The sequence below is a fragment of the Solanum lycopersicum genome, chromosome 7 (genome assembly GCF_036512215.1).
Source record: "Solanum lycopersicum chromosome 7, SLM_r2.1".
Lineage (NCBI taxonomy): Eukaryota > Viridiplantae > Streptophyta > Magnoliopsida > Solanales > Solanaceae > Solanum > Solanum lycopersicum.
Window position 1 is genome coordinate 2,961,518 of NC_090806.1, and position 26,682 is coordinate 2,988,199.

General features: G+C 33.6%; 2 protein-coding genes across 2 annotated transcripts; both read left to right on the forward strand.

Annotated features, from left to right (window-relative positions):
- The first annotated feature begins 3,961 nt into the window (after positions 1-3,961).
- LOC101264531 (ribonuclease 3-like) lies at positions 3,962-5,776 on the forward strand. The gene is made up of 3 exons (XM_004242617.4): positions 3,962-4,314; positions 4,811-5,271; positions 5,556-5,776. Exons 1-3 carry the CDS (start codon positions 4,048-4,050, stop codon positions 5,557-5,559), a joined length of 732 nt encoding a protein of 243 aa, XP_004242665.1. The 5' UTR covers positions 3,962-4,047; the 3' UTR covers positions 5,560-5,776.
- Positions 5,777-8,049: 2,273 nt separating this feature from the next.
- Positions 8,050-26,482, forward strand: LOC101264835 (diacylglycerol kinase 7). Its single transcript, XM_004242618.5, has 12 exons — positions 8,050-8,566; positions 11,827-11,949; positions 12,058-12,195; positions 12,297-12,382; positions 15,152-15,239; positions 18,710-18,785; positions 19,967-20,049; positions 20,406-20,476; positions 22,711-22,788; positions 23,041-23,128; positions 23,938-24,054; positions 26,100-26,482. The coding sequence occupies exons 1-12, from the start codon at positions 8,213-8,215 to the stop codon at positions 26,256-26,258; spliced, it is 1,461 nt and encodes a 486-aa protein (XP_004242666.1). The 5' UTR covers positions 8,050-8,212; the 3' UTR covers positions 26,259-26,482.
- The last annotated feature ends 200 nt before the right edge of the window (positions 26,483-26,682 follow it).

Here is a 26,682-nt window from a genome sequence, read left to right on the forward strand (position 1 = left end):
ATCCAAACTAATTGCGAAAATAATAATAATAAAAAGTACGTTATTTTACCTCAAACACATTAAATCGATTGTAGGAATCATCACTTTTTCATTTTAATCATAACTTGTATCATCATTATATATAAACAATTGAGTCTGTCATTATTATCATGAAAAAAAATGAGCTTGAAGAACAACGATTAAAAAAAAAGAAGAAGATAATCTTAGACCAACCAGCATTAATGATTTAGTATTGATTATCGACTTTTTAATGTATTAATATAATACTATTTAACTGATAAGATATTGTGATTGGTTGGTATCAAATTAGAAATTATCAAATAATTATCATCTTAGTTATATTTTCGTAGAGATTGCATTCGTGTGAAGAAATTGCATCATATATTAGATAAGATGGAGTGCTAACAATTACTCCACGTATTGTAAACGTGGTTTTAGAAGAGGTACAAATTTCAATAATTGGTTCTTTGTTTTATTGGGGGTAAAAATGTTCACCGACAAAGGGGGTTTCGTAGAGTACGAAGTTTAAAAGGTATAAAATATAAATAAAAAATTTAAAATGGTATATAAAATTTTATATTAATCAAAACGATAAAATCGCTGCATCAACAACGATTTACTCTACCGGAAAAAAAAATCGCTGCCTTTGCAGCGATTTTGCAATATGTGAATTTTTTTTTAAAAAAATGAAATCGCTATCTAAGCAGCGATTTTTTTTTTTTTTTCAAAATCGCTGCCTAGGCAGTGATTTATAATTTTTTAATTTTTTTTTGTAAAATAAGGAAAATCGCTGCCCAGGCAGCGATTTCAAAAAAAAAAAATTTAAATCGGCAACGATTTTTTTTTAAAAAAAAATTATAAAAAATTTAAATCGCTGCCTATGCAGCGATTTTATAAAGAAATTTTGTTTTTTAGATATGTAAATCGCTCAGCGATTTTATAATTTTTTTAAAAAAATATGGAAATCGCTGCTTAAGCAGCGATTTTCAAAAAAAAATTTAAAGCAGCGATTTTATATATAAAAAAAAATTATAACATTTTTTTTATAAAATCGCTGCTTTAAAAAAAATTTAATTTTTTTTTATAAAATCGCTGAGCGATTTACATATTTTTTTAAAAAAATTATAAAATCGCTGCGTAGGCAGCGATTTAAAAAATTTATAATCTTTTTCAGCGATTTAAAAAAAAAAATTAAAAAATAATTTTTTTGGAAAGCAGCGACTTCCACATTCTCAAAAAAAAAAAAATCGCTGTCTAGGCAGCGATTTTCCTTATTTAAATAAATAAATAAATTATAAATCGCTGCCTAGGCAGCAATTTTTTTTAAATCGCTGCCTAGGTAGCGATTTCATTTTTTTAAAAAAATTCACATTTTGCAAAATCCCTGCCTCTACTGCGATTTTACTTTTTCCGGTGGAGTAAATCGCTGTTGATGCAGCGATTTTGTCGTTTTGGTTAATATAAAATTTTATATAACATTTTGAAATTTTTGTTAATATTTTGTACCCTTTAGGCTCCGGACCAGGGTTTCGTATCCAAGAGAATTCAAATTTGAGATTTTTTAGTTAAGGATGAAGGAGTTTTATCGTTTTCTTACAATCTTTATTGGTAATTATTATTTTGAGATCAACAAGCTCTAGCAATTGTTGTAGATTATATCATGATTGAGTCCAAATTTGACATTTCCTATAATTTCAGCCAAACAATATTTAAGCGGATAAATATCATGATTTAATTCAACGGGCCGGCATCTACTCTAACACTAAGTAGGAGAACCATCGATTTTCAACGATTTAAAACATGCGGAAGATTAAGAAAAACTGAGATAAATGAAATTACAAGATTTTACAAGTGAGGAGTTCTAATACATTTCTTAGTTAAGAATTGTAAAGTAATTAACACCCTAGGGATCTAATCTAAACATGCACACAAGAGCTTCTAAGATTAAAAGATATGAACAAAATAGCAAAGACACAACTCCCACCATTGCGGAAGGAAAAATAAAAGTTGTTGGAGATTATCTTCATCTTCACCTAATGAAACATCATCAACCCTGCATCCATACTATGTCAAAAAGGCATAGTAGTATCAATACAGTCACACGTACTGGTAGGCATCATCAGTCAACCCGACGTCCACCGCATAATATAAGAAATCAACTAGAAAGAACATGTAATAAAACCGTGTGCTCCTCCACCTTTACCATTTTCAGACACCTGAAATCACACTAGTACCCTTAAATCTGACCCCCGTCTCCATCAACCTACTTACTAGGTTCTTAATCATAGCTTAATCATTATACTCATGAACGAGTCCACAAACACCACCACAAGCACTCCGACTAACCACTCACAACATACCCTTACTTCTTTCACATTACCACTCAACCCTAAGCCCATAGTACATTATATCAAGGCCTACTAACAGTCAAACACGAATCCCTTTCCCAAGGTAGAATCTATCTGTTTACATAACGAACACTACCCCCACTTTTCAACCCTTAGGAACACGATTAACCCTCTACCTAACCAATGGTAACTCTTGGAACCTTGGTCCTCATTCACTGTATCACATTTTGATTTGGACTTGACCCTCTCCGGTTAATTTAACCTCGAGATACATAACCAGTTTACTCAACATAGTAGAACAATCATCGAAAGGTTACCATAATCATTTATCAATCCACATATTCTCAATTGTACATATATATATCACAAGTCAATGGTCCTCTCCTGGAACCCATATCCAAAATTGTTAGTGTGTCGGATTGTGACACCCGATTCAAATGTATGCATATTAGAGTGTTGGTACGTGACATCCGATTCGACATATGTATGTATGTCGGTACGTGACACCCGATCCAATGTATATATATTAGTGTGTCGGTACGTAACACGCGATCTAATATATCTATGTGTGTCGGTATGTGACACCCGATCCAATGCATGTTAGTATGCCGATACGTGACACCTGATCCAATGCATGCTAGTGTGTCGATACGTGACACCTGATTCAATGCATGTTGGTATATCGGTACGTCACACCCGATTCAATGCATGTTGGTATATCGGTACGTCACACCCGATCCCATCAGTACAATCACATACACAACAAACATACTTATATTCACCCAATCAATCAAGTATTAGGTTGATGACATGTAATTGGACATCATTAGTCTTTTCCTTAGATTTGATTCATATGCATCAATTCTATACATGTATACGTATAACGAAGCCAATAACAGATGTATATCACACAAACATGAATCACAACCATCACTTAATCCTAATTCACGAGATAGGTTTTTTTACCTCATGGTACACGTCCTATGCAACAGCTAGGATCACAGTATAATCATTCATTATTTGGTACACGAAAGCCTACGCATGAATTATACCACCAATTAACAGTATACTACGCAACGAGCACATATTTATAATTACTCAATTAATAAAACCTAGCCTACATGGGCTCCAAGCAGCTGTAGAGAAATTATCGTTCCAATCCGAACTTTCGAACGGCGAGGCTGTAATCGGGATCTGCAATCTATCGACATCCTTAAGCTAGAAATCTCTTTCTCCTTCCTTCCCAAGCTTAGAGCAGCCTTTAGAGGGTTTCTAGGGTAACCTTAGCCTCTTTTTGATGTTTTTGGAAGAAGGAGAAAACAAGATTTCGCGTTATTTACATTTTGTCACGTCTATCCTGCTGGGGCGGCTACTTATCCCGCTGTGGTGTTGCCGCCCTAGTAGCATCTCGCCCGCTCTGGCGGGACACCTCAACATTTTCCCAATGTTTTATTTTTCCTAAATAACGATGGTTCAGTTCGCTAAAATAAATAACCCATAAATTTAATTTAATAAGTCAACTCATTAATCGGTAATCGGTACCCGCTTTAGAGCTTGACAATAATAATATTAAATACTATTAAAGAGAAAAAAAGAAGAAGAGAAAACCCCTATAAATGTTCTTATAAAGCTCCCACTCAATTGCTCAACTTATTAATCAATCCCCCCCCCCCCCCCCCCCCCCACACACACACACAACATGAAGAAACTTGTTAACTTCTTTCTTCTTGTCATTTTGCTACTTGAAATAACAATTTCTGTTGACTCTCAAAATCCATCACTCTTGAAATTTGTGCTTCAATGGCCACCAACTTTTTGTATAGGACTAAATTCAGCAGCACCACCAGGCAGATGCAAAGAACCAATTCTTCAGCATAATTTAACACTCCATGGAGTTTGGCCAGCAGATCAAAGAGGATATAGTATTACATGCCCTGTACCACCAGATCCAGATTGGAATAAACTAGTACGTATCGACTTTTCAGTCATAAGAGTTTATGTTTTATACACTGACGATATTAAATTTTACTTTTTTTTTTTATATGTATAAACCGGCCATATACATGTAAGTTTATATATTAATATTTGTAAACATGAGTTCTTCTACACAATTTTTTGTGTTTTAATGTTTCTTTAGGTCAAAGCTTTGACATCTTGACTTTTATTCATTCTGGTATAGTTGAATTTAATATTTTTTTTTAAAAAAAAGTGTAGTGTATTTTAGATATAAAGTTTTTTTTTTCATTTGGAAAAGAAAGAAATTTACAAAATGAAAAAAAAAAGTGTTTTGTTTTAATCAAGTGCACTTTTGATGAATAAACTAATGATTTTTGAGTAGGTGGGTGACATTATTATTAATTAGGTCATCGATTGTTTAATTTGTTGCTTGTTATAAAGATATTTACTTGGAATTAAGTTAACTCTAAGCCAAATAATATGATCTCGTAAATATTTTTTGACAGTTTACAACGACGTTAGAGAATCAGCTCATGGCATTCTGGCCACCGCTTAGAGAAAACGCCCAAAAAAGGGATCTATGGAAGCACGAGTGGCGCGCGCATGGAGCGTGTGGAGGAACCACACCACAAGTATACTTCAACACAGCAATAAAGATCAACAACATGCTTCAAAAGGGCAACTTGTTCAATTACTTGAAAACAAGTGGGATTATTGCTTGTGATAGCTTGTCTTTTGCTAGAAAAGATATTGTTGATGCTATACAAAAGGTGTTTGTTTCAACTCCCCTTACTGTTTACCTAACATGTATTCCAATTGATGCAACAAATAGAACTCATATTTACTTGAGTGAAGTTACATTGTGCACTAATTTGGGTGGCACTAGTTTCATTTCATGCCCTTCACAAGCTAATCCAACAAGTTGTTCTAGTGGAGCTAGGATTATGCTACCTCATCCAAAACCTCAGTAAGAGTCTAACTCTCTAAAAACTTACTCGTATTCGATATTTTTTATCAGTCAATTTTCCACTACTAAAACAATATTATGTGATAAGGTTTGTAACTATAACACGTTTGAGAGTTTTAATCTTAAACATGTTAGAAGATTTTATTAAGTATTTCTTTTGTTTAGTGTTTTAATTAATTTAAACTTATACAAAGCGTAAGAAAAGAAAGATAACTGTTAAAATTAAAACTATAATTATTATTTTTTTACGTTACATTAATTATACCTTTATTTATTTTGTGCAGATAACTATCGCCGCTACCATCACCACCACCGAGATTACAAGAAGAAATAGATCTAGATGGGATATATCCTAAGTTTGAACAATCATGGGCTATATATGTATTCAACGGCTAAGATTTATGTTTGGCTTAGAATAATTAATATAAATAAATAATGCACTCTCAGAGAGTGAAAATAACTTGTTATATCTTGAATAAAAGTTTTATTCTATTCTCTCTCTTAATTAATATTAGTTTTCAAGGTACTCAAAAGTCTCAAACAAAAATTTAGAACAATATTCATGTTTATCAATTTTTTCATAATTTAATTCATAATACTTTTCATATAATTTTTTAATATTAAAATTTTTCGTTAGTTAATTGTATAACCAATGACAACTCTTATCTTTGCATACGTCAATAAGAGTTGTCATTGGTTTAATATATTAGAAGAATAAATGTTTGATTAGTTGTAAAATAAATTTATTGAAAAACTATATGTGTGTAATATATAAATATAACATGATTTGATTTTTTTTGAATCACGCTCGTATAAAGATTGATGTGATGTAACAAGCATATATATGATGTTTCATTTTCATTTAAAAAATTTACTAGCTCGCAATAATTTTGTGCTTTCAGTTGTAAAATAAATTTATTACAAAATCGCAAGATAAAATTATATATGTGATATATAGATATAATGTGGTTCGATTCTTCTTCGAACCACACTCGTAAAAAGAGTAATGTAAAGTGACAAACATGTAAGGTAATTTCGTTCTTATTTGAAAAATTTACTAACACCATTAGATACATGTATTTAAGTATATATAATTGTCAATTGCTTGCTTCATTTTCATACATAAAATAATGTGTCTTATTATTGGAAAATCACAATTTCAATGATCATTACAAAATTATGAAATTTTTTTCTAAGTGTAAAAGAATATTATCATACCATGGCCAAGTATATATTCTTCCTTTGCCCAAAATTATTGAAATTTTCAAGTTCATTTATTTTTTTTCTTTTATAAATAATAATTATTCAAAGATTATATTACAAGTCTTTTAAATAAGTTTGGGCGCCTAAAGTCAATTTTTTTAGAGATTTTTATGTGATTGACATATATAAATTGAATAACTAAAAATATTCAATGTAATCCTATAAATAAAGTCCGGAGAGAATACGATATACATTACCTTATGAAGTAAGGATGTACACTATGTAAATTTTCAATGGAAAAATGTAATGATATCGAAATAGTATTGTGTTAAATTTGATAAGTTAATATAATGATGATCAAATGATTTTTTTTCAATATTTGAAATTTGAAGAAGATACCAAAAATAAATTTGATCTTTTTGTAAACACACAACAAAAAGTTATAAATTCTGCATAAAATAATCGTTAAGAGACTTTAAAATATTCAATAAAATGAGAAAATAAAATAATGAAAAACGAATAAACGTAAAAGTATAAAAATTATAGAAGTGTAAGCAAAATAACATTTTTTTAGAAAATTGAATGATTCTTCTGAACTATATATCATGCTCTGAATATTACATAAATTAGTATAATAATGAGTTGGATCAAAGTCCTATTTTGATTTTAAAGGAATATTAACATAGCACGGCCAAGTATATATTCTTCCTTTGCCCAAAAAATTGAAATTTTCAAGTTCATTTATTTTTTTCGATTACAAATAATAATTATTCTAACAATTTTGGGGCCTAATTAAAATCAAATTATAAAGATTTTTTTTTTAAATTGCCATATATAAATTGAATAACTAAAGCATACTCAATGTAGTCCTACAAATAAGGTTCTCTTAACCTGACTTGAATTTTTTTATAATGATATTAAAATAATATTGAGTTGATTTTGACAAGTTAATATAGTGATGTCGAATAATATTAATTTTTTTTCAATGTTTGAAATTTGAAGAAGATATCAAAAAAATAAATACAATCTTTTTATAAAACATATGACATCAAATTCTAGATTCTGCATAATGTAGAAGTTTGACTATTTAAGAGGCTTTAAAATATTCAATAACCAGAGAATAAAATAGCGAAGGACTAATAAAAGAATATAAATATAAGAATATTAATGTAGGTTCATGACAGTTATCACGATATAAATGAGACAACAAATTAAATAACTACATACAATAAATGCTATAATTAACTAAACGCTATTTATTTCTCAATTATTACAGCGATTCATCCATTAACTAAGGTAAATAATTAATATTTTCTACCCAATTACCCCCCTCAAATTTATCTATATATGAGTTTTTGTAAAACACTATACAATATATCTTAAAGAAAAAATAAGAACCATAAATGATTGCTTTAATGATTTTATGATCGAAATAATCGTGCTACACTACGTAAATACTTTTTAAATCGTCGAAACTCTTAATTGATTAAATTAAATAAAAATAAAATTTTTAATTGTGTATATATATTTATCCTAAAATTTTTATTCAAATATTAACTTTAAATATTCTTTTCTTAAAACCAAATTTAAATTCCATTTTAATGCTTTTCTTCATATTCACTTTCCCCCTACCCCACCACCCTTTTCCTCCTATACATATTTGACACATCTTTTAGCTTTTAATCAATTATTGATAATATAATTTAATTTGGAAAAAAGGGTAATTTAGTCATTTCACATGGGTTCGCCGGAGTTAACGACGACGGATTTATCAACGAGTCGGAACACGGCGGCGTCAGGGAGATCATCGGTGATAGATTCAATATGGGGATGTACGGGGTCGACGATACAGAAGGATGATTTGAGGAAGAGGATTACGATACCGGAGTATTTAAGGGTAGCGATGAGAGAAGCAATTCAGAACAAGGATGTTGATTCTGTGATGCGGCATTACGATATGGCTAATGCTGCCGGAGCTGAACCTCCTCAGCCGTCGGAATCGCCGATCGTCGTTTTTATTAATGCGAAAAGTGGTGGTAGACATGGACCTGAACTTAAAGCTAGGTTGCAGGATCTTATGGGTGAAGAACAGGTAACATTTTGCTATATGAATTATGTGTTTGTAATCTGATAAAGGATTTTTTTTTTTGTATATCTTATTTTTTGGGTATCAATTTTATGAGTTTAATAGTAAAGTTCAGTCTTCTGTTTGGTTTTCTTTTTGTTATTATGGAATTTTTTGTTTGCTGAGTTGTCTATGATAACAACTCTATGAAGCATGAGCCCGGATTTTCATTGAAGGAGTTCAAAATACGAAGAAGTTAACACACTAAAAGTTGGATATTTGTAAAAAAACAATTTTAACCATGTATGAAGTATAAACAGTGTAAGTTTCTGTCGAAGGGAGTTCAGATGAAGTCTTGAGTCTTTACTAGCCTCCCTTGACCTCACTCGTGGGATTACACTTGTTGTTGTTGTTCGTTTGTTTGTTGAGTTGGAGTTCTGTTCATTGGACTTAGTTCCTTTTTCAATTTTAAATTTCTGGGTATTTATTGCGCAGCTATTTTGGTTGGAGTTATGATCTAGGCATGTGCTACCTGAGGAAATGATGCAATTTTACTTCTTTTTTTCTGTGGCTTTCCTTTATCTACATGCGGAATATATTTATAGTGGTTACTTCGCGTTACTACACACACTTTAATTCAAGAGTACTTTTTCAAAATTAATGGAAGTGAAAGGTAGTTGAAATGGTGGGACATTGTAATTCAAGACTCAGATTCCAGCAGATGATAAAAGAAAGTTTTTTCTTTTGATTAGTTAAAAGAAGTAATTCCTTATAGAAAAAATGATAGAAGAAGTGAACTTTTCTAGTTCAATTTTGGGTTTCTTCTTAAAACTGCAGCTACTAAATACTAATGTATGTAACCAAAGTCAACAAGAAATATGGAGGTGTCATAATTAACTTTCGGCTTCAGGCTATTTTTGAGTTGCTTATGGAAACTTCTGGAATAAAATTGGTTGTAATCCATGTTATAATGTTGCTTTTGACAACATACATTTGAATTCCTGTTCTCCTCTTGACACCGTGGTCAATTTTCATACAAAATGTGTATATTACTTAATGGGAGAAACTGGACAAGGTTCATATGAGTTGTTTCTTGTTGAACGCACTCAAGAGTATTGAGGGTGCACTGTCCTCTAGTTCTCTTTTTTGGTTTGTTCAAGCTCGGTTTAGCTGTTAAAACCACGACAAGAAAAGAATAAAAATAAAAACATTCCAGGTAGTGAAGAGAGACACATACATGAGTAGATGGTAAACCTATTCAACAGAGCTGTGTAAAGTTAGAAGATTTAACTTTCGTTATCTCTTTCATGAAGTTTCCTTTACTAAGTAGCTCAAGTGCTCAACTTGCTTTGCATATGTGATGCCTAAAGCATTTATCTGTTAGCAAAAATTGTTCAAAACAAATTTCCATGGATGGAAAAGTTGTGTTAATGGAAAATACTTGTTCTGTTGGCTGAAACGAGTCACAGATGGAGCGCATGATTCTGACTTAATAATTCAAGCAGATTCAAGGGATACTTCAAGCACAGCCCCTACGGCTTAGTGGTTGTAGAGCATCTGTCTTGTAAACTGAAGGTCTGTACTGTTTGATCTTGTATGGGGGCGAGCATTTATTTTGGTTATAGAAAGAGGGGATACTCCAAGATCAGTTTTGGCATGTACCGAACCACCTTAGGTTTTAATTAAATAATATATGTTCTTCTGCCCAACCCAAGAAAATTAAGAACCAATTTTTAAAGTATCTACACCCAGGTCATACCCTGTGAGATGTTGATGCAACACAGCAACTACACGTCGTACTTAAAGAAGTTGAGGTATGCTATTTGAATCCTCACTAACCATGTTTTCCCGTTATATTCATTTGTTGCCAACATTATACAAAATAAAAGTACATATAAAAGTACTAGAAGTTCTCCATATTTTATGCTAACATAAAAACATCTAGTAGGACTAAAAGACTCTCAGAAGGCATAGAACCTAAAACAAATGTACATTATAACTCCAAAGGTTTAGTTCAACTGGCAAAGGTTTAGGGACTTGTGATTTAAGTCACAGGTTTTGAGCCCTACGCCATGCGAACTAAACCCGATATTTAAGTGAAGAAGGACACCAGAACTATTACCTTTGAGTTCAAGCCTGCGATTGATCCTAATGGTTGGCCCCAGCTGGACTTTTCTGGTCATAAGAAAAAAGCATGACTAGAGCATATTCAGAACTATCTTTCTCTCTTCGGTTGTGCCATATCTTTCACTAAGATTGCATAGCTTCCAAGGAATCTTACGTCTTTTGAGACAACTTCCTTCCATTGATTTTTTGTCTATATCATCCGCTTTTTACACCTCCACTCATCATTGTTTCACATATACTGACCGGTGCATCTGGATGTCATGCAGGACATGACTGAAACCATCTCAAGCGATATTCTCTGATTTTATTCTCAATGTCTGCTACTTGTACCTTTTGGTGAATATGGTCAACTTTGATCTTATCTAGTCTTGTATGGTTATATATCCGCATTTCTATGAAACTCATCCTGGGGATGTTTAAGACTTTAACGACTCAATCTTCACTCCCATGTGGTATTTCTGGTCTCATAACTGTTCTATATAACTTACCGTTCATTTGGGTAGGCGTACTTCTGTCACATAACACCTCAATAGCACTTCTCCATTTCAATCATCTGATTATGATTTGATGTGTAACATCTTCATCTGTCACTCTATTCTCCTGGAACGACCAAGATATCTCCATGTAATTCATCTATCATTCAAGTCTCCTGGTATGAGCCTAGAAATCTCCAATTGAATGATGCACCTGGGAAAAATAAAAATCTATTTAATACTGTGGAAAGGACTAAAATGATACCAAAAAGAGAACTAGGAAGGATAGTTTTCTCTATCTATCTGTATTCTACTTACTGAATACATAATAAGTGATTGAATTATGTGCTGCCTGAAGTGAGAGAAACTGCTCATATTTGCGATAGCAGAAATAATTCATTTCTTTTTCCTGAAAATTGTTCATTTACTCTTTGGTTTCTTATTGTCTAAATTTTGAGCTTTGTGGGTTTCTCTGATGCAGCAATTATATTCCTTGGGAGGGGGGAAGTTGCTGGTTGTGTTGTTAATAGGTTCTTTATATGAAAAAATCTATTTAAATTATTACACAATGTAATATCTATATTAAATACTCGTCAAAAGACAAAATCTCTATTATATAGTCATATCTTTTAGAAATCACATTGATTTTCTTTTGATCTTATTTGTGTCTGCGTTAAACTGTGCCAGGTTTTTGACCTTTCAACTGTGAAGCCTGATGAGTTCGTTCAATATGGACTGAGTTGCCTGGAGAAGTTTGCTGCTCTTGGTGACACCTGTGCGAAAGAGACTCGTGAAAAGATAAGGATCGTGGTATGCATAAGATGCAACATAATTGCCCCTTTTTTCTTCTTAAACAGTACATATTCTCCCAGTGCATTCTTATCAAGGAGTTACATGTTCAATTTTCTGGTTTTGCAGGCAGCAGGAGGTGATGGTACTGTTGGCTGGGTTCTTGGCTGCCTTGGTAAGCTTAAGAGACAGGGTCGGGATCCAGTTCCACCGACTGGCATAATTCCACTTGGTACAGGAAATGACTTGTCCAGGAGTTTTGGTTGGGTAAGTTCATATTGGTATATTTTTTCAGACTTGCTTAATCATCAGTACTTACTGTCTTCTTGTGACTAGTTTTTATAAATTTTTGGAGCTTCACTTTTCAGGGTGGTTCATTTCCTTTTAACTGGAAGACAGCCACAAAAAGAATTCTTGACAGGGTTGCCAATGGTCCTATCTGCCATCTAGATAGGTGAATATTTTATTTTATAGGTAGTTCTTGATAAAACATTTTTTATTTCCATGGTGTTAATCTCCTAAAACCATAAACACAATGTGCTATTTGCTTTTTGAAGTTTATGTAACAACTATGCCTCGATCCTGTTCAACTATATCAATCTTCACTGACCAATATTGACCATTACTCCATTTAAACTCATCTCAAATCAATATTATATAAATAAAAATAAACATGAAAAGTACTAGAAGTTCTTAATATTTTCTAGAGACATAAAAATCTCTGAAGGGAACAACTCCTAGAAAAGCATAGAGCGTAAAGTAAAAATGCTAGCATGACCAAAAACGTGATCCCAACTATTAGGTATTTGCTATATAGATCTATCTTTCACCTGTGTCCTGTCTTTTGCTACACTTGCATGAATCCTTAGAAATTGTAGATCCTCAAGACATCTTTTTTTCGAGTGATTTTAGATCTACCTAGTCTTTTTCACCTTTACTCATAATGGTTTCATATCTACGGAGGGTTTATATGGTGGTCGATGCAGGACATGACCATACCACCTCAAGCGGTATTTTCTCATTTTATCCTCTGTGTGCTACTTGAAGCTCTTAAAAATATGGCCATTTATAATCTTTTCTAGTATTTTATGCACATGTATCTTAGTATTCGCATCTCTTCCCATCTTGTATGTGTTGGATTTTAGTGACCTAATTTTTACTCTCATGTAACATTGCTGATTTTATAACTTCCACTTGAACTTACCAATCTATTTGTAGGCGTTCTTCTGTACATAACATCCAGTAGCACTTCTCCATTTCACCATCTGATTTTGATTCTATATGTAGCATCTTCATTATTTCATTCTCTTGGAACAACGTTCCTAGATATTTAATTGTTTACATTTAGGAACCGCAATCCCGTCTAGTCTCACCTCAATTTCACTTCTCTTATGTTGACTAAACTTGCGGTGCATTTTTTCAATCTTTTTTCTACTTGTCTAAAACATTACTCTCTAGAAGGCTCAACTGGCAGTGCATATATTCAATTTTGTTTCTACTTATCCTAAACACTTATGGGTCGTTTGGTAGAGTATATTAACAAAAATAATGCTTGCATTAGTTGTGTATTAGTAAATAAACATTTTTTACAATACGTACTCTTTTTGATGCATCAACCAAACAATGCATAAAAAATATCTATGTATAACTAATGCAAGCATAACTACCACAAATATTACTGTATTACTAATGCAAGTATTACAAATACACTCTATTGTGAATTATTTTTATACACTCTATCAAACGACCCCTTAATTTTGTAGAAGGCTTCTCCATAATTCAAGCTTTAGGTTGACACCTTCGCTAGTTTTGTCAATTAGCATAATGTTGTCAACAAATAGCATACACCATGAAACCTCATCATGTATTTTGTTAATTAACTCTTCCATCACAAGGAGGCAAACAAGTAGCTCAATGTCGATCCCTGGTGTAAACCCATGGTTATAAAAATACCCTTTGTATCTTTTACTATTTCCCGCACGTTATTGATGCCTTCACACGCCCTATATATTTCACTATATGTGAAATACAAATTCCTTTTTTCTCAATAACTCACCAAAGGACCTTTCTTGTTGTTCTTATCATATGTTTTTTCTAGGTCAATGAATATCTGGAATCAGTAGCAGAATTTGCTTTCAGAAGTTCATTTTCTTTTTTTTGATAAAGGTAATTTGTATTATCAACAGAGGGATACTCCAGGAGTAGTTCATTTTCTTTGGTTCTACCTCTCCTTAAACCCATTATAACCAACCTCTCCAACTATCATATTGGGGCATCTGCACATCTTCTCTTCGCCTGTTTGAACTATCTTAAGCGTTGCTTTCCGTATCTTTTCCACAACAGAGGCCCACCCCACCTTGCTCTGAATATCTTCATTTCTAATTTATCTTTCCTAGTGTGTCCACGCATCCACCTCAACATCCCCATTTCACAACTTTCTTCTTCTGAATATGAGAGTTCGTAATTGTCTAGCACTTTGCCCTATACAAATTAATTGGCCTAACCACCACTTTGTAGTAAGATTTAGTGGTACATTTTTATCACACAAGACTCCGGAGGCGAGCCTCCATTTCGTCCACTCGGCATCGATATGATGTGTGCTGTCATCGTTGATCTTCCATTTCCTTGAGTTAAATACCCAAGATACTTGAAACTTCGTCTCTTGGGGATGATTTTGTATCTTGCCTCGTGTCCATGCAAACCTTACGAGTTACATTACTGGAATTGCACTACAAGTATTCAGTTTGGTCCTGCTCAACCTTTAGACTCCATGTCTGTCTCCAAACTTCCAGCCTAGCGTTAATTTTAATTGTGAGTCTTGTCAATCAGTATTATTTTCATCTACAAATAACATACACCACGACACCTCATTTTAGATATGATGCATCACTGAGGCAAATAGAAACAGACTAAAAGTTGTTTCCCGGTGCAATATTTCAAACCTAGTTTCTTAGCTGGAAACATTAGTAAGGCTCGTATTTCTTTGTAATAATGTTGCAAAGTGTTTATTTATTGTTTTTGTCTATCAATTGTAAAATCAATGTGTCATTTGATAAATTGGTAAAACAGACATGATTTAGCATTGATTTTATGCGGTTACAAAAGTGTTTACTTTAGAATGAAAATGAGACTTAGTTGCCATTTTTTCCTTGTCTTTCCCTGAATTATTTGAGCCTCATTCATGCTCTTAGCAACCTTTTCAATTAGCAGCTTTTCTTTGCAGTTGGAATCTTGTAATATCAATGCCAGCTGGGGAAGCTCTGGAGACGCCTTATTCTCTAAAAACTTCAGACTCTGCATCTCTTGATCAGGTAATTGATGTACCTATTGTGTTGAAACTCGTACTGGTATCGCGAATGGACATGTATTGGTCCTAATCTGTCATTATCGCCCTTAATATAGTAATCTGAAATCAAACTTTTTCCATTAGTCTCTGGTCATTTCTCCACTTCTTGTTTTCTTCATAAAGGTTATCACGTTCTGTCAGCAGTATATTTGAACTTGTCTTTTTGATTTTTTTATTATACTTGGATGGATGACTTATTTGGATTTGTAACTTTTTTTAAAAAAAAAACAAAATCTCCTCTGTCCACGTGTAAACTAGTACATCCAGTTAGTGATTACTTAATCCCAGTGCTTCCACCAACTACATGGTGTCCAAAAGCCTCGACCCAGACTTTCCTGGCTCCTAGAAGTACTTGTAGCTCGTTACCCTTTGTTGTTGATCTCTAGTTTGAGCAGCACATTTGTTTTAGTACTTTGCTTAAGTTTTATTCCATTCAACTAATCTCAAACTTATAATCGGCCAACTAGCATGCAGCTGCTGCCTATTAAATCCAATGACCTTCTCACCAGCTAGAAAGGTGATACTGAAAGACCTACAATCTGAAGCATGTGTTTATTGAGCCATAGAGATCACTCTCTGCTATTTTCCAGTATGCTAGATCACTTTCTAGAAGCTAGGTGTTTTCATGGTCCGGTATTAAAAATATCGGTTCGGTTACTTTGGTTTTTCAAAATACTACTACCATTACAATAACAAATTAATTCAGTTGGTTCGGTATTTTTCAGTTCGATTTTGGTAAAGTGCGGTACAGTATGGTAAGTCGCTAATCATAGTTTGTTCAACTTCAACTTACGTATAATGAGAATTATGACTTTGATTTTTCATGAAATATCTCAATTATATCATGTTAGTACCTTACACATACAGAAATATTCAAGGAAAGCTAAAGCAGTTCCCTTATTAATTAATTATCACAAACAAGACATTTCAATCAATACAAACAATTGTCTTAAAATTTACATAATGTAATAAGAATAAAATGTATAGTTGTATACAACTCTTACAAAAAAGAAATGAGAAATATAAAGATAGTAAATGCAGCCAAGAGTGTGGCATAGTGGTCAATGAAGTGGTTGAGAATCATGAGGTCTCAGGTTCAAAACTCAATGGAGACAAAAAAACACTAGGTGATTCTTCCCACTTGTCTTAGCCTTGGTGGATAGAGTTACCTGTTACCTGGTGTTGGTAGGAGGTGATAGGTATCCCATGGAATTAGTCGAGGTGTGCGAAAGCTGGCCCATACATCATGGTCATAAAAAAAAAGGATAAAAAATAGAAAAACCATTATTAAGTTGTATGTCTGTAACAAATACTGCGACAATATCAAGATGAAATAAAATGAGATTTGATTTGCACTTGTACTATTTTATGATTATTTTTTATTAAGTATTTGTTCTTTCTAATCAAATAATAATTATATTATAAGTCTGTAATATTCTCTAATCAATTAAATTTTAGTTTATATGAGATTTTGAAAGGTGGGATGTTTTACTTAGTACGGGGGGGATGTAAGTATTGAGACATGCCCCATGGATCTTTGATCTTTTAATTTACACATCTACAAAATAGCATATTAACAAAAATTTTTACAGGTTGTACCTTAAAAGTTAAAGAAAATTAAACAATTCATTCAAAACAAAATATCTAGAATATTTTACAAGTATAACAACACAATAATGTAAAGTTATCAATAGATACAAATTAATATACTTCTTAACTTATAAACATTGAAATATCATAATTTCTTAACAAGAAAACATACCCAGTGAAATTTGGTACTCGTTCATGAATAAATACAAAATTTCTTTCAAATAGCAAAAAAATAGAAATATGATAATTTTGAGACAGAGAAATTAGATATGAAAATCAATAAAAATGAGGGATATGAAATTTAAATTATGTAGCTATTTCCGAAAGGATGTTCAAATGATATTCATCCTCAACATGTTCTCAATTAGTAAATATGCAATACTATGACTCGTTATTTGAGTTATTCTGAATCTTCATAATTCTATAAATGAATTTAACATTATTATTCATTTGTTAAAGAATTTGTGGGTTAACAATGTTAATTAGGGAATCGGACACATGATTTTGGTATGAACTTTTGAGCAAGCACCGAGTGATGAGTGTTAGAAAATTAAGCCACACAGATGAGTTTCCAGGGTTCTACAAGTCCCAAAAACCTTTTAAAACAGAAGCTTATATTTAGATTAATTTTTTTTCTATATCAATATATTATATATTAATTGTATAACAACATATATAGTGTAACTCAACAAGTGGGGTCTAGGGAGGGTGTTGTGTACTAACCCTTACCCCTTACCTTGTGAAGATAGAAAATTTGTTTTTGATAGACATTAGAAAAAGTATCAAAAAAATGTAAACAAATACAAAATCGAAGAAACCGTGCTGAAACCAATTAAGAAGAGAACAAGTGCCAGCAACAAATAATATGATAACTGAAGCAAATAAGACATGTAATACTAAATAGAAAAAGTAAGATAGTAGCAAAGTATAACAATATTGATAAGGGAACTAGACTATGCTTCAACCACCTACTAACCCTCTACCCTAATCCTTGAACTCCATGTCTTCTTTATATAGGGTCATGTCCATGCCCCCCCCCCCCCCCCCCCCAGAAGACTTCTTCAACCTACATCTACCTCTTTTATACCCACTAAAAGCAACCTCTCACTAGGACATCAATGCATATTCTCTTTAAATGCTCAAACCATCTCAACCTTTCTTATCTTGTCCACCACATGGGCCGCTCACACCTTGTCCCTAGTAACTTTGTTCTTGATCTTATCTATCTTAGTATGCCACACATTCATCTGCAATTTGTCCTAGGCAATTTGGAGTTCAAGGAAATCTCACTGTTATAAATTTGTTAATATATAGTAATGCTTCTCCATGTAGAAGTCATTTATTGATACTTTATAGGGTCCAAGGAAATCAATATGCTGTAGATGTGTTAATAGATACTTATGTTCTCTTGATGAAATCATTCATCGTTCATTCAGTGGTACTTTGTAGGTCCTAATAAATTAGCTAAGCTTCGAAAGGTGCTTTACTACAGATACTTATTTTGGGAATTTAGCGTCTAGTATCACTTGCAAGGTGTTCATTCCAAATGTAATATTACAGCAATTCCTATGTACTCTTGCTTATGTGAGTATTGTTTTGCTTATGTGAGTATTGTCTTGTCAGCTTATGTAGGGAGTGTTTGCAAGTTGCAAGCTATGGTATGTTTGTTAATTTCATTCCTTGTTTAATTGAATGGATATGCCAAAAGTTCATTTTGTCCATCAACTGTCTTTAAGGATAAACTTCTTCTTCCTTTTCAATTATTAACTACAAATTGAGTCATAATGAACTCTTAAAATTTTTCTAGCAATGTTTATTGATTCATCCATGACATTGGTTGTGCAGGAACTGGAAATTGATGGGGAATTACCAGAGAAGTCGTCCTATTATCAAGGAGTATTTTACAATTACTTTAGCATAGGTGTGCAACAGTAACTTGGCCTAACTAACGCATCAATACTTTCCATGTCATGATTTATTAGTTTATATATGTTTACTGTTGCTATCTTGGCAAAGCATATGACTGGTTTATATCAAATCTTAATGCTTAATCTGATACTACTATTCTTAGTTGATAGTGCTTCTACTAATGCATATATTCCCACTACCAACACTTGTCCTTCAGTGTCATTGGAGTTACTACTAACAGAAAATTAGTTTCTTTCACCACCATTGTACCACCACTTTTGATAATTATGAGAGCTGTAGTTGTTTTTGGAGTTATAAAACTATAATTACTGCTATTACTGAATTGATAGGGAGAGATGCTATTTTGGTATCTAAGAAGTATTTTCCTCTTCGTTAAATCTTGCACAATTTAACATTAACAGAAAACCGGTTTTTGCAGAATCTGCTTACTTCCTGAGCTCCTAGAGTCTTTTTATGGAAGTAAATCATTACACCCTCTGTCCTTTAGTTCTTTTAGTTATTTTTTTTGTTGTTGATAGAGATGGTGTTTGAGCCAGGTTGCGTGTACTCAACTGATCCAACTAAACCTATTACCATCCACCAGGACAGAGTTATCTTTTGCCACTCTTTAATTTTAAGAATATCTGGTAGTGTTGTCACATTTCAAAAAATGGTTGACCATTTTTGTTTCCATTTCTGAAATCTTCTACTCCCTTTGTCCCAATTTAATGGCACAACTTCCATTTTTATCCATTCGAAATTGACCGTCACCTTTCTATATTTAAATTTTGTTAATATTTATATTCTCCTTATTGAGATGCTCTGCCAAGAGTTGGCATGAATTGTTTTGGACCCAATTAGAAGGGTGCTTTTGGTATTTTATGCATACTTAGCTTCTGTGACAAAATTTCTCATTTCTTTCTTGAACTCCTTATCTAGTGAAATTATGCCAAATAAACTGGGAGGGGGAGGATAATATTTTAACCACTAAAGAAAGAAACAACTTTGGTGTCTAACACCAACTTACCCTGACTCAAGAAGAAAAGGCATTCTTTAGACATGTAAACAAAATCATAAGTAGCTACAAAGAAAATTGCTTATTTGTTCACTTGTCAACATTTACTTCTATTTGTGGTCAACAATGCATGATGAACAAGCAGCTGTGACAGTCTGTCTATACCATAACTATTGCAGGGATGGATGCGCAAGTTGCCTATGGTTTTCACCATCTACGGAATGAAAAGCCATACCTTGCTCAAGGTCCTCTATCAAATAAGGTTGATGCTCTTGCTCTTGATCATAAACTTGTTTGCATATTTTAGTTTTAATTTTATGAAGTTGCTTGATCATTTATTTTCCTAAATCAACTTGATAAAAGCATATACTTGTCAAAATGAAAAAAAAGGCTGTACCAGCAACACCTCCAGAAAGGAAAGGTATATAGAAAATTTGATAAATACTTGTCTGAAGTGTAGACAACTTTGAACTGTATACTTGTCTTTTAGAGTTCTGTGACAAAGGCATAGACGACTTTGAAGTGTATAGTAATTGGTGTTTTTACTTCTCTCCAGTACATTATATTTGATTTCATGAAGTACAATGTTCTAGATTCTGACAAGAATGTTTTCTGCAGTTGATTTACTCAGGATATAGTTGCAAGCAAGGCTGGTTCTTTGCACCTTGTAGCAGTGATCCTGGTTTAAGGTTCGAACTTCCTCACTCAGTTATCCTCTCAAATTCCACATGCAACAGCTGTTTGTTTTTATTTGTTTTTTTTCCTACATGCATAATCATACAATATGCTTACCTCACTTGTCTGGTTTATCATAGATTGGGGTCAGAGTAAGATAGAGATATAACTAGTATAGCTTTCATCATTCAAAAAGGCCCTGCTTTGTCACTTTTCTAGTTGGGATTGACTAATCCTTATCTTAGAATGACATATTTTTCTTTGTACCTTGTTTAGCTGGCCTATCATAGCTTACATCTAACAATGAATGCAGAACACTGATATTGTTAGGCATGAAAGAGAGCAAATGTTGACAGGTTCAAGATCATTTTGTATTAGAGATCAATTATCACGGACCACAAATGTTGTTGTAGATTGTTTTAACATGTGTTTTTAAAATCTTTTCTTGAAGTACTACTTAAAACTAATGATTTTTTGGTCAAAATCACGCACAAGAAACCACTTCCATTTACTTTCTAACAACTCAATAACAAGTAGCTTGTCTTGAAGATTTCCGTGTCTTAAATAAAATATATAGATACTGATTTTGAAATTTAATTTTCAACTTCATCCATTTGTTGTGGCATGACAATTATACTTTTGGAAAATCATATGTATCAGTTTTCATACTTATTCGTGATGCAGTTTAAGTTTCCTGTGCTTTTCTCCCTCCTTTTTTTCGGAGTATATGCTTTTGCACCAGTCAATTTATTGAGTGCATGAATAAGTATGCGTTTTAGAAAATATCTAGTGCAATAGAACCTCTTATTTGCCTTCAATAAATTATTGAGTATAAGGATGGGGTGAGCCCTAATAGATGGAATGGTTATATAGGATCCATAGAGCCGATTCTAACTAGTTGAGATTGGGGCATATTATTACTAGTAGTGTCGTTTATGCATTTTTACTTCTTTTCTATGTTCTATATTTGGACATTCTACATCATTTTAAGGTGTTAGTAGTTCACATTTGTTGTGCTGCAAATTTGAAATTTCTTCATAAAAAATAGTTACAAATTTGAGAAGGTTTGGACAAAGGAATGCACAAGTAACGATTTGGGCATATTGAGTTCAACATTAATAGTATATCCTTCAAACCAGTAGTAGATAATGCTTTAAAATGTATTTGGTATGTCAGTAAATCATGATGCAAAGTCACTGTATTCGAAATGAGAGAAGCACAATCGCAAATCTGTGAGTATTTAGACTTATTACCTGTAGGCACGACTCATGAGTGCACAAGCAGTCCTGGAGTCCTCCTAGTCTTTATAGACTAGTTATATTTATTGATGAAAAAGAACAAAGAAAGTTCCAAAAGTGTGGCATGCCTGTCAAACTTGCCGAAATATAAGGGAGTGGGAGTTGCTCTCATCCTGTAATACAAGTGGAAAAGAACTTGACATAGTGATACAATTTACCTTATTCCCAGATTGGAACAACGTTGGTACATCAGGTGGCTTGAAAAATTTTGCTTGACACATCGAGATTTACACTAACCTTAGTGTCTCGTCTGGATTCTTGGATCTAATGCACAGGAAAGCTTCAAAGCATTTATTAATTGTATCGTCTGCTTATCCTTGCTGAGGCCTTGCAACCCAGTTTGAAGCCTCTAGAGAAGTGTTTCCCTTAGGATTCCAAATAGCAGGGAAGAAAGCACCCTGGGTATAGACAGGTCATATTTCTCCATCTATCAGTCTCAGGGGTGCGAGTTTGCTTCTTGCACTTATTGATGTTGCATTTGCTGATGCAGATTGCTATTTTTTTTAATTGCAGTTGTTACTTGCTGAATGTGAATACTACTATAGCTATATCATTAGGTATGACTTTGGAAATTTTTGATTATCATGAATGGTCACATGTGATGGATGATCTCTTCCTCTTCTTTCGATATATCATGGCTTTTGATATGGTGTGTTTGACCTTCCAAATTTGTTTTGGAAACAATTATACTTGCTTTTGGTGTCATGTAATTACTTCATTTAGAAAATATCTTTTTTTTTTCTAATTACCGAGAAATCTGCATGTGACTCGCCCTTTGGACCAATCACAACCTTCTAAACTCGGTGGATAATGGGCCACCATTTAGAAAATATCTTGTGAAAGATTTTTTGCCATTTTTTAAAATTATTATCTTTTAGAGGATGTAATGGTTACTGAATCTAGTATGCTGAAGCATATCTCTGATTCCTAAATGATTTTTTTTGATGCAGGGGATTAAATAACATTCTGCGCTTATATGTCAAGAAGGTCAATAGCTCAAAGTGGGAGCAAGTCCCTATACCTTCAAGGTTGATATTTGTCCTTTGGCGTCTATTAATCGGCTCAATATATTTTAAATAGTTCATAGCAAAATGCAGAATCGCTTGGATAACCTCAATATAATATTTGTTCTCTTTTTCTGATTTGGGGAAAATATTGTCAATTATACTGAAAAATAATGCTAGTTATAATGCTCCTAATGAGTTGTAACATGTTTTGAAGTTTTATAGTTGTACCTTCCTTATGCTTGACCTCACATTCCTAATCCTTTCACATTGCAGTGTTCGGTCTATAGTGACTTTGAATCTTCCTAGTTATGGCAGTGGGAGGAATCCATGGGGGAATTTGAAGCCAGAGTACTTGGAGAAGGTAATTTTTTTTTTGGTACGAGGCACATAGGATGGTAAATTTGATCCTAGTGATGCACTTCCATTTTGCATTTGTCCGTTTACTCCTAGTATTATGTCTGTAGAGGGCTGTAAGCACCTTAATGGACTTGAATGATGCCCCTGGTAGACAAATAGACTTGTTGGGCAGTTGAGATCATGATTAAGCAGAACACAGAAGATCTTAATATTGGAATGTGAACTTGATGATTACTTTCTTCTTTAAGAATTTTTTTTAAGTTAGTCATCACTTTACCAATGTCAATCTGGATGTTTGTTGAAATCTTTTGGAAATTTCAGTAGAACAAGTTGATGGTTCCTTTCATTTTATCAAGCGCTTTATTTTGAGTCCAGCTTCTGCTTCAAGTACTGAATATGGTATAATTTCATGTTTATTGAAAAACAAGAGTGAATCAATTTAGCAACTGTAAGATGAATTTGGCATTATTTCTGTGCTATTAAAAAATTCTTTAGAGCACAGTTAGAGACAGAAACCCCAAGTGCCAAATTGTTCAATGTTTTGTTGTTTCTGATCTTCTATTACACTAAACAAACTGCATATCAGTGGCCTGGGCACTGCAGACTCTCTATCATAGACTTCAGGAAAAAAATCAGAAAGCTGTATTTTGGGGTGATGAAAGGGTTTCCCATAATATTGGAAATCCTACTGAATATTCGGATTGATCAGTTGCCAATTTTTCACAAATGATGATGGAAGCCAGTGTATTATCTGCTGTAATATCCTGTTAAACAATGATATTGATTTCTTTTCTCTTGCTTTTGAAATTTCAGAAAGGTTTTGTTGAAGCCCACGCAGATGATGGATATGTTGAAATATTTGGCCTGAAACATGGATGGCATGCTTCTATGGTTATGGTTGAACTCATCTCTGCCAAACATATTGCCCAGGTATTTTACTTACTCACTAGAGCCTGTTCTCTATATCATATGGATTCATCACATGCATTACTTCACAGTTTCCTGTAGATTGCTGAATGAAATCCAGAGAGTGCTATAATTTTTCATCTCTTCTTGGTTACTTTCCCTCTTTCTAGAAAAAATAATAATTCAAGAACCTCCATTGATCATTGATGTGCAAAAAGTTACAAATTGAGTTTGGCATCCCTAACTTTTATACACGATCAGTGAGATGAGACTAATATATTTGCACGAATCCATCCAAACCAAAAGAGGCTTTGGCTCATTTTCAGGGGGATAGTAGATGATGTTGCTAGGCATATTTTGTTAGTTTCTGAATGATGGAAAGTTTCATCTGTTCATGGTGACCAACTGTTTGATCTGCATAGGTAATTCGGAAAAGGAAGCAGTGGCTTATAGGAGGGAATCCATGATCTTCCATCCTTTTTAGCACATTTAGCAATTAGTATGGAGTCTGTTTCTCCACAAACATGGTTGGTGCCCCATTGTTGACACATCATTTGATGCCTAAGAGTAATTCAACAGCTTTAGCCATGTTGCTGGTGCCTTGTCCCAGGGCAATAGAGTATGCAAAAATGGTGCTGCCAAGATTATCTCTTATAATCCGTCCTCATGCAACCCCCATCAGTAGTTAGCTTGATTCCAGTCTCCCTAGATCTGATCCATTTGACTTCTGTGATTGTTCCATGGTGTATGTCTGCATCACATGGTTGACATATGGACTCCCAAGTGTCTCCAACTCTGGCTCATACAAACTGAGTATTGAGTACCTGCATATGTTAGAAAATGTTAGTAGCTGATCTTATACAAAGAAGGTTTTTCATCATCAAATTTGCTATTAAACCTAGACCCAGGCTGCCCAGCAAATGAAAATGGGATGTATCCTAGCAATGCATGCCAGCTAAGGAGGGCCACTTTAAGACTTGAGTTGCTCAAGTTAATGCCTAGAGGACCACCAAAATAAATTCACAGCTTTTTATGGTCACCCTGGCATTACATGTGGTCTGCAATCTCAAGTTCCTCCCAAACGTTGTTGACACTGCAGCAGTTGCATTTGGGGATCATAATGATACCAAATCTAGCTCCTCTTTGGTCAGTAACTAGTCTATTAGGAAGGGCCCTCAAGTGATAAAATATATCTTAGGAAGTATGCTTTTGTACCAGAACTTGTTATCAATATGATTAGGAGCTCACTTCTGTCTCAGAGTTCAGATAATATCAAGCTGAACCAATAGAAAACTGCCTGTGGAGGTTTGCATCCATATGGCCCTGTCATCCATTGAAATATTCAGGGAGATTTGAAGCTCCCTGATCTTGTTTGTTGTGTCAATAGGGAGTTGAGTGAGCAGAACCCTCCTGTTGCACCATTCTTCTGGACCTCTTTCATCCTAGAGTTCCCTAGGTTAAGGCCAAGGGAAACCGTCTGGTGAAGAGGTCCAATGCTAGACCATATATCATACCAAAAGGATGTTGGCGTCAGTAGTCTTTTATATCACTCTTTTTTTTTATAAACAATTAGAAATTAATATCACTCAAATTTCCAGCTATAAGAATGAATAATCTGCTTTTACATCAAGATAGGATGGATATTAGTGAGGTATTTGGCTTTCATGAACTCACTCCAAAGTGAGTTGGTAGTTCACAAGATACACCATCGCTTAGTGTTGAAGGCTTGGCATGTATCAAACGATCTCCTGAAACTGATGTCCCCTTCTTTGTAGGGGTTAACAAAGTATTTGCCAAGCCACAAAATGGTGCTTAATCCCATCTAGACCTGACCAAAAAAACCTTGCAATATAGGTTTCAATTGAGTCTATGGTTCTTGAGGGTGTCACAACAGAGAACGTGATTAACACCCCACCCATTCCCCACCTCCCCGCTTTCCCACAAACATATTTGCTCAGAGAACGCCATGGCGCTCATATTCATGTTTCCATTAGTTCATTTGTTTGACATTGTCACTGAAAGCTGGTCCAAGTTGTTTGAATTACAAAAATTTCTGTTCTATTTTATAGGCTTCAGCAATGAGGTTTGAATTACGAGGCGGTGAATGGAAAGAAGCCTATATGCAGGTGGATGGTGAACCATGGAAGCAACCTATGAACAAGGAATTTTCAACCTTTGTGGAAATCAAGAAAGTACCCTTTCAGTCTACTATGGTCCATGGAGAGTAAATATATCTATGCAAATTGTATTTTACATTTTCTTTTCTTTTCTTTTTCTGTTCTAGATAGTTCCTTTTTCCTCTCCGTAAATTTGTGTAAAGTAATTCTTTCTAGCTCCCAAGATCAGGAAACTGAATCAATTCTGGGCTATGTAATTTAAGAGATAATTTGCCAAACATGTTAACATTGTAAATTTATTCATGATTTGGTTATGTAAAGAGATTAGTCAAGAATTGGCACAGCTCTATAGGTAAAATGTATGATTTATTTTGAGTGTCGAGTTGTTCCCCAAATTTGTATGAGACTGAAGCTTGTTATTGTAGTGTTGGATTGGCATTGTTTGTCTTCCCAGTAGATTTGTATGTCATAAAACTGAGAAATAAAATTTGAAAAAACTTTATGATAATTTCGTAATGAGTTGGGGAGCAATACG